The sequence below is a fragment of the Barbus barbus genome (genome assembly GCF_936440315.1).
Source record: "Barbus barbus genome assembly, chromosome: 2".
Taxonomy (NCBI): domain Eukaryota; kingdom Metazoa; phylum Chordata; class Actinopteri; order Cypriniformes; family Cyprinidae; genus Barbus; species Barbus barbus.
In genome coordinates, this window is record NC_136730.1 from 36139675 (window position 1) to 36149544 (window position 9870).

General features: G+C 37.0%; 1 protein-coding gene across 3 annotated transcripts in view; it reads left to right on the top strand.

The window, feature by feature from the left end:
- The window catches only part of dennd4c (DENN/MADD domain containing 4C), a 77908-nt gene extending 71122 nt beyond the window's left edge, over positions 1-6786 (top strand). For all 3 annotated transcript variants that reach the window (XM_079440509.1, XM_079440510.1, XM_079440511.1), the window contains 5 exons: positions 1914-2051; positions 2268-2385; positions 2566-2719; positions 5743-5807; positions 6228-6786. In XM_079440509.1, the coding sequence (XP_079296635.1) occupies positions 1914-2051; positions 2268-2385; positions 2566-2719; positions 5743-5807; positions 6228-6364 (612 nt within the window). In that variant the 3' untranslated portion in view covers positions 6365-6786. The remainder of the gene's footprint in view (positions 1-1913; positions 2052-2267; positions 2386-2565; positions 2720-5742; positions 5808-6227) is intronic.
- Positions 6787-9870: the final 3084 nt, after the last annotated feature.

Sequence of the window (9870 nt, forward strand, 5' to 3'; positions counted from 1 at the left end):
AAAAAAAATTATTAATTATTAAAGCTAAGAATAATGCATTGTAAAGGGTCTACTTGTATTTGTGTGCACTCACAATACCAACAAAAGGTAGTTCTTTTATAAAACATAGAAAACAAACATGATGCGCTTTCTGCTGTCTTGAACAGGAGCGCTTCACAAAAATGAACCGAAACTGAGCGAATGCATGCCTCACAGACATTATAAATATATCTATAGAAAGCTTTAAATTATCACTTCACGAAATAAAAACAAAAAACAAAAACTCTTTTATTATCATCTTAATCATAATCAATAAAGATGCATTTATCTCTTAAGGCGCGTCTAATGGGGAGACGGCGAGTCAGGATCAGCAAATTCATCCTTGCGACACAGACTCAGAAAACATTATTTAATTAGTAAATATTCATTCAATTCAAATATCTCCTTACTATTTCCCGTAGACACATTCATGGTTATGTTTTCTGGGGTTTTTGCATCAAGCTTTAGCCTACTGCGTCCATTTGAACGCAGAACTCTTCAGCTGCGCTGAAGTCACTTGAGCACGCTGCTGCTGCGGGACCCTAAACACCATCGAGCTGCTCTCAGTCGCAGCAGCACGGTCTCGTGTTGTTTCCACCAACGCGGCAATTTTTTTCATCACTAATCGATAGATGTGTACAATATAAAAATGAGAAACCCAAAACAGGCCTGAGGCCCGGCCTGCGTCTGAACTATGACGTGGAAATTGGCCTGGCCCTAGAGGCATAAAAAAAAGTCGGGGCCCGTCGGGCCCGGGCCGAAGTGCAGGGCTCTACCCGAAGACACCAGTAAATGTGCTGCACGGAACCGACCCGGACCCGTATTTTATTTGAAAGTGGGACCCGAACCTGTGCAGACCCGAGAAATGCCTTAAATGTACTACGCGGACCCGATCATTATTCTAAAATTGGACCCAATCCCAGCTGGGAAGACACAGACCCGACTACACCCAATCGGCACATATTGCACAGCAAACTGCTATTAAGTTAATAAACAAGTTTCGAAAAAAAAAAAATTCCTTATTACTGTTAGTAGCCTTCTCCCTGACTGCGATGCATACAATCTTCCTTGCCAATAAATTTCCATCCATGTTAGGCTGTTCCTCTCTCTTGCCGACTGAGAGAGCCTTCTTAATCCACTCATTATTCCAGGTTTAAAAGTCTACTTGCTGTCACGGTCGGTGATGACTAATGCAACTTCGCAGTTTTTTTTTTTTTGTTTTGTTGATTTTTCTTTTTTCTTTTTTCATCTTGAGTTAACGTCGACTGTTGCGTTTACCCTACAATAACTTTTTGGTGGTTGTAATAAAGACTCGGAGCAATTATTTTTTAGCAAAAAAACACACAGAACAAGAAGTTACACTTTGCTGCGTGCGTGTTCAATAACAGGTGCTCTTCAGTTTTGATTCAGCTTTTTTTTTCACATCACTCATGAAGGAATGCATGATCACTGTCTGCTTGCAGTACTACATTAACTCCGCCCGTGCTCTACTTCCCTAACGTGTTTTTCTTTTCTTTTTTTCACCAAGTTTCACCGCTCACACTTTTCCCATCCTAATTTTACAAACTGCAAGTTACAAAACACACGCATGCTGACTGACACTGATCACTGGCGGGTGCGGTGTTCTCCAATCGACTTGGGTATTACACACAATGTTAAACAGACCCGGGACCCGAAGTAATAGATTGGGACCCGACCCGGACCCGGCTGACCATTTAAAATTTAGACCCGAACCCGTACCCAGGTCCTCGGGTCTCAGGTCCTCCGTGAAGACCTCTACTGTGAACCCTCTATTTGTGTTAGTCTCTGTGTTAAGTATGTATCAGTAAGATGTGCAGAGGGCAACAGCCTGTTGCCTTGTGGCTTTGACTTTATCTATATCCATTATCTCTCAGGTAATCTATACTCATAAGTTCCTCAGTCAGCACCCCATCATCTTCTGGAACCTGGTGTGGTATTTTCGCCGTTTAGACCTGCCCAGCATTCTGCCTGGACTCATTCTCACATCTGAACACTGCAACAATGGAGTGCAGGTACTTGACATTTATTCACGCTGTTGATGCGCTTACTAACCAGTTCAGAATGATTCTTTTAAAATGTCTTTTTCCTTCAGCTCTTTGTGAAAATATGCCTCATATTTGTGTACCTCAAACTGCATGTTCTATGATTTCAGCCCAGTAATTGTTTGCTAAATGCTGGTTGAACTGAACAGGCACGATAATGCTCCCCTCTCTGTTTTTCTCCCTTAGCTGCCACAGACATCTCTGTCTCAGGACAGTAAGCAGGTGTATGTGCAGCTGCTGTGGGACAATGTCAACTTACACCAGGAGCCCACAGAGCCCCTCTATCAGCTATGGAGGACCTTCTGTGAGTACAGCAGGGGCACTTTTTTTTTCTCTTTTTTTTCAGTATTGTATTGTCACGTTTTCAGAAACAACAAATGAGAATCTTTATAAACTTAATAAATAGTGTTGAGAAGCCTCATGAATGGATTGCCAATAGACTACTTCATGTATGACACTGAATGTGAGTGTCATTGTTGTGCAGTGCAAAAAAAGGGCACTCTAGCCCCCAAAGATCACCAGGAGACTCGGACTCTGCTGAACAGCATTGTACGCAGCATTCAGACGAACGATGTTTACGGCCCCATCAACATGCTCCTCAGGGAGATCAAGAAACGCCCAGAAATGAAACGCCAGAGGTTGGACATGCATGCAACATCTTGTATATATTAGTTTAGGCATGAAGCTCTAGATGCCACAGGCTTATAGATCATTTACACACAATCTAAAACCAATCACATTGTTTACTACATGGCACAAGCTAAATGCCTCTGTTGCTTCTGTAGCCAATGAGCTTGCTTGCTTTCCTAACCCAAAAGCCTGATTCAGTGTTTGCTATAAGCTGGTTCTACAGCATGAGTTTCTCTGAAAATCTTAAGATAAGTAAACAATGTGAAAACTGAAACTCGGTAAGGTAAATAACTTGTTTATCCTAAAAATGTGGCCTTATAATTTACCTTTATAGATTTATTATATATTTTAGGGACGCTGATGTGCATTAAACTGCAAGAGCTGACATCACAAGCAAGGAGAAAATCACATCTGGAAATGTTATTTGATAGCCAGCCACTTGTGTTTGTATGGATTAAGACCATAAATTGTCTTTATTAGATCACACTCATCTGCATCTCTAATAGTAAAGAATATCCAACTTGGTTCATTCAAGTCAGGTTGTTTATCTGTATAGCATCCACAATATACATTGTTTCAAAGCAGCTTTATGTAAGGAATAATTGACGACGGGCCGTTGAATTATTAGAAAAATAATGCACACCCGAGGTGGTGATGCGGCCACGACGCGAAGCGGAGTGGCCGTTACACCTCGGGTGTGCATTATTTTTCTAATAATTCAACGGTCCGGAGTCAATTATTCCGCTTATACTACGGTTGCCACACCTCAAGACATCGATCAGATTATATATTTCAAGGGATTCGTCCGGTTTTTCTACTTAAATCGCTATTGTGAGTAGGATTATTTCTTCCGCATCTCATCCAACGACTCTTTTGCTAGTTCCAAAACGTCATTTTAAAGCTGGCAATGGAGGCTTGAGCCGTTGATAGCAGACTAATGCAGTTAATAATGAAGTTATTAGAAAGAGAGCGAGAGAGACAGAGACACAGAGAAAGAGAAACAGAGAGAGAGAGAGAGCTTGTATGAATTAGGCTACCTCTGTGTGTCCCTCAACAGTGTTCTGAAGCACCGTCTCTAAACTGTAAGTCTGTTTTAAGATGCAGCGCTGTTATTACCTCGCTAGTGAGAAATGTCATGTGTAGCCTTTAAGTTGCTACACTAGGCTAACTGATAAAATCGTCAGGGCAGCGCTGACAACGATGCGAAGTGATATGGAACTGTAATGCGGTCAAGAAAGCTGCCTGGAACTACGTTCGCCGTGCGTTTCCCTGAAAATAATTGCACACCTCAGAACGTTCGTCAGCCAATCAGATTCAAGCATTCAACGGCCCCGTAGTATAAAGTAGGTTATTCTGTTACATCTATAATGGCTTAATGCTTTAACATTGAGCAGTTTTAGGGCTGGGTGATATGACCACCGTTTGAGATCTAGCTATATTGTATTTATTCTCTTAGCAAATATATCTGTGCCACTTTTAGATTTTCAGCTTATTGATTCGGCTAGCTCCACAGAAGTTTCATTATCTAGCTCAGTTCAGCGCAAGATTGTTTCTCATCCGATAATGTCAGTACAGTCAAATTGATAATATTAATTTTAAGTGTCTTTTAAGCTTGATCTAAGGTGACAGCAGCAAAGAATCGAAACTCCATCAGGTGGCAGAAATGATGTAACATGTACATTAAGTGTTATAGGAAGTGTTCCTGGTTCTGGTAGACCCAATCAATGCAGTCTAGCAATCACTTTTGTGGAATTTGAAATACAGAAATGTGCTAGGCTATGTGTATGCTAGGTTAAAGAGATGGGTCATTAGATTTAAACTGCCTCTCAAACGACACTAGGAAGTCATTCTTATATGAAGTTAAATATGAAGAATTATAATGTTATAGGAGCTCGCTCAAGTACTGAGGAATTAAACTTTCCTGTATCCTCGAGAGAGACTTTATATTTATGGATGTTCATGGATCAAGTTCATGGTCGGATGTTTTCGCTTTCTCATTTTCTTTTTGTCATTATCACTAGGTTAGTCACATTTCATTATATTTAATGTTTATGTTTATGTTTAATTTCCTTAATTATAACATTTCTAGCCTAAACCTAGGTGGGGGGCTTGAAAATATCTTGCAAGGGGGGCCAAAATGTTAAATTTATACAGAATGCTTTTTTTTTTTTTTTTTTTTTGTCTGCAGAACAAAATGAATAGCCATTTTAACATGCAACATAACCTTCTGAAATAAAAGAAACAAAGATGTATCATCAAGAAAAAGATGTTTCAATTAATGTTTTGCTTGAACTAATTGCATACTTGCAAAAATGCTGAAAAGATAAATGTATGATAACTGGATTATTTAAAATGTAATTATCTGCTTTCTAGGTTATTAGATTATCTATTAATCAGAGCATTTACGAGATGTGGTCATATTGCCCAGCCCTACATTGTATTTGCATAAATATAAAGACACAACACATAGGCATCATTTTTTAGCAGCACACGTCATTCGTCTTACTCATAGTAATGATAGTAATAAAAAGATTTTCTGTTCCTCAACTGCCTCCAGACTTTAAGTCAGTGGTCTCAACCTCAGTTCCTGGAGGGCCACTGCCCTGAAGAGTTTAGTTCCAAGCAAGTGAGTTAGAGCTGGTTGGAGCTAAACTCTGCAGAGCTGTGGCCCTCCAGGAAGTGAGTTTGAGGCCACTGCTTCAAGTAAACCTTCTACACATTACATGCAAAAAAAAAAAAAAAAAGACATCAACTTACAAGCCATATTTTATTTATTCTTTCCTTCATTTTAGTTCCATCTTTTCAGTTAAATCACAAAAAGTGCTTAAAGATTTCTTAACTAATGGACACATTATCTTTTTTTCTGCATGTCATGTGCAGGGCTTCATAGTAGGGGAAAAGTTGTTAAAAAGCACAGAGTACCATTGTCATATTCATTAACATGCTAAAAACTATTTTAAAATTACTGGATAAGTGAGGTTGTAGCAGTTGCACTCACTTTGTAATATTTTACTCTTCTCTTCGTGTCCAGGAGTATCTACAGGGAAATTTTGTTTCTGTCACTTGTTGCCTTAGGAAAGGAGAACATTGATATTGGTAAGTGAACGCTGTTCTCCAATTTTACATGAAAGGGCTTTCAATTACTGTTGTTGCATTAATTATATGCCTATAGGGTGGATCTCACAAAACCTGTGGAGCATTTCAGAAGTTTAAAAAAAACATACATAACATGAAGTGTATGTTTAGGACCATTTAGGTTTTTTGCATTGTGATGTCATTTGTTTTTATGACATTGCCAAAATGTCACTCATTATTGTTAAAAAAAATAAGCTAGAAATAAAAATATATATTTTTAGAAAATACATTTAGAAATACAAGTATTTCTTAAACTTCTCTGGCAAATTTCATTTCCTATTTTTTTTTTTTTTTTCTTTTGATTTTGGGGTGAAACAGGACCCAACGATTTCCTTGTGAGATTAACTTTTTAACTGTCTCTGCTTCACTTTTCCTCCACAGAGGCCTTTAATCGTGAATACCAGCTTGCATACAAACAGCTCAGCACAGAACAGCTGAAAGTCCTATCCTCCGTTGACAGACCTCCTAGCAACAGCATGCAGTGGTGCCTCAAATACTTCGGGGCCCCGTTCATCTAATCTCAGTGACTGTAAAAGTCAGGGAGAGAATTGTACAGTCATTTAATTAATTTGCACCATCACCTGAAATGGTACTTTTTATCAACCACCAGAATAAAAACGAACTGGCTTCTTTGTTCTGAAATTCCTGAGAGTGTCATGACACCAACCGTACAGCAGGTAGACACTGTATTTAACTGGTGGTTTTCAGATGTTGAACACTGCCTCTTGTGTGTGAGCCCATTTCAAACTGCAGTGGAAGTAAATGAAAGACTGGAAAATATATTCACTGTTATATATTTCTCTACACTGCCTTCACTCTGGCCTATCTCTTCAGCTGACCTGTGGAAGGATTTCGTGGATGTGGAGAGTGTGTTCTAGAGAGGTGTTGGTGACAATGGTCTTATTTGATGTGCACTTTTAAAAATGGTTGCTTTATCATTCTCCATTGTTGCCATGTATTTTTTTTTATATATATAATTTTTTTTTTTTTTTCCCTAGATTGGGATATTTGCTTTTCTCAATGTGAGTGATCTTTGGCTAGATTTTTGTGGAGTCTTAAACAAAGAGCCCTTTAAGGTTTATGTGGGCTTTGAGCGTCACAGTGCAAGATGAGAGGTTTGTGTGTGTGAGAGAGAGTGTGTATGAGCATGTACATTAGATAGACACCTTAAAGTGATATACTGTGAGAGAGGACAATCAGATGAATTTCAGAACATTCCAGAAACCATCTCTAATGTCTTAAACAGGCTAGAATCAGTACAAGTGATGGTATAGTGATAAATTCTTATTTCTTACAAATAGATACTTTTATCCTAAATGTAGGATTTTGATGTATTGTTGGAAATATTGTGACATACATCCGGAATGGAGGAGATGATTTATGAAGTGAAATAACTCCTCATTAATGCACTCATACAGTTTTGTTGTTGTTGTTTTTAATACACACACTTTTATTAATTTGTAATCTCATATGTATGCAGAAAAACTCTTTAACACAGGTTGGAAAACGTCCATAGAACCTCAAACAGGAAATATACAGAAATATTTTTTTTAACTTGCTTTTTAATCTACTAGATGACTTTAGTTATAGCAAACTAGTGTCCATTCATTTTATTAAAATCTTTTTCATGTCCCATTGTACATGCAAATCCAAAGGATGTAAAAACCTTTCAGTTACTGCCGTTAGCGAATGAATCATTGAAGAAATCAAAATAGTTATTGTGCCTTATCAAGTGAAGGTAGGACTTGTGGATTTCTAAAAAAAATGCAATTAATTTACTACTAATAAATTAACATGATAGAGTAAAATTGGTCTGATTTTATTTCATTTTCATGCATACTCTTACTTTTTATTTTATTTAATTTGTGTATTTTTGAAAGTCGGTGTAAAAGAAACGTCCCTTAATTTCTGGAAAGAAAATCAGGTTAAAATGAAGTATATTTGAAATTGTATCATTATCAAGAAAATGTGATTATATGTGATGCATAACCAGGACTCTTTGGCTTCATCGCTGTTCTCTCAAATTATAAAACCTACAAGCACACAAATCATTAATAGTTTAACCCATAATGTACTGTTAATCTATATCTATATACAGCAGAAGTGTTTTTTTCTTCTTTTTCTGAGAACAAGACAAAGTTTTGCATATCATGATAATTCATGTTTTTAGTAGGTGGATATACTGTACAGGCATATTATGTCATTGTTAGTCATTGCCTGGTCACATTAAAGAGGAAAAACTCATGCACCAAACTGTTTGAGATTTATAATCACCTGGAACTGTATCATTTTATTTAACTGCTCATCTGACGTCAACAGCGTTTCAGTTAGTTCATGCTGAGAGGATCTGACCCATAAACAGCAGTCTCGTTCAGCATTAAGTTTTATGTTATGTACTGTACAGGCTAAAATATGGTCTTGATTTGACTGTCAATTCTCAAATGACATGAAATTAAAATTCACCCAGTCTGTTTTATAAATACTTAATCCATGCATATGTTAAGTTCTAACTGGCTGTTCTTTGGTCACATATGCAGGACTTATCCAATCATTTAGTCCCTTTAAACCCTGCCCCGTATGCTTACTTTCAGCTGCCTCCACTTTTGGATGCAACACATACAACTCAAACTTCAATCAAACATTGATGCATAGAACCAAGTCTCACCCTAGTTTAGTTTTTTGTTTTTCTTTTTTGAATATGTTACTACTTCAGTTTTGTTGTATTATACTATTGTAGAATTCCATCCAATCTCAGATATTCACAATAATATCATTGCACTCATTACAACATCTACTCACCATACACAATTGACAAAGATGAAATAACTGGCAAAAGGAAGTAATACGCTCTTATGACGACTGTGAAATGTGTGTAGTGGTTCTCACACGTGGTACCAAAATATATTTTTGTTTTGATCACACATCTAAGGTGACTTAGGTGAGTGCAAGAGTGTCACATGACTCCTTCCTCCTTTAATTACAGGGTACCAGCTAAGGCGTTTTACCATAAAGGAGGATTGTTGAATATATAAGAATCGTGTAAATTGGAGGGAATTTGTCAGCTGTCCAATCTATAGGATTTGTGAGCTATTGGTAGTCTAAAGGCCCCGATATACTTCAAACGAAGTTCGTTTTCGTTCTTCGTTTGGGGGCAAAAGGAAGTTCGAAAAGACTGTTTTGGAACATTCGACACCCCCGCGCTGCTGAAGGCGGGCTGTAGATGAATGTAAACGTGTCGCGTATGCCCTAAACACAACGATGGTGTATCTAGGTCTTTTATTAAACTGGATAAATTATTACACGTTTTTATATTTTATGTGGTGTCATAATTTGATAAAAACAAAGGTTTATTATTGTATGATCTTCTGGCATTTCATTTACCTTTTAAATTCGCCTATTGAAAGAACAGCAGTAGCAGTATGGTGTAACATTTATATGAAACACATGTATTTGGTACTTGCTACCTTATATTTTTACTCTTTCATTACATTCTTTTCATGGCTTTGGAAAAACTTTTTTTTTCCGGGTCGTCCATAAGCTTCGTTGCAATTTCTTTCTAGGAATTAAATGCTTTCTCTGAATCTTTAAAGTCTCCCCGCGAGCGATCGTACAGGTGTGGATCAAGGATATTATAGTTTTGAATTTTTTTATTAGTTTTTATTTTAATATAGTTTTCAAATTTACTATCATTTCAGTTTAGTTTTAGTTGGTTTCATTAATGGTTTTGTTAGTTTTAGTTTAGTTTTTATGTTGTGAACACATTTCTATTTAGTTTTTATATATTTTAGTTTCATTTTTAGTTTTATTAATTATAGTTTAACAGAGTTAATGGAGCCCTTCCAGTGTAGAACAAACCAAGACATTTAATTTTAGCAAAGTTGAATGTTTGCAGTTTACAGTTAACTCTTGTGCAAACATCTTAATAATGAAAATAAAATAATTATTTACAATTCAACCAAACCCCAAAATATGCAACTTATATTTAGGCTATACAATTTATTAATTCACATTCATATTCATTCAT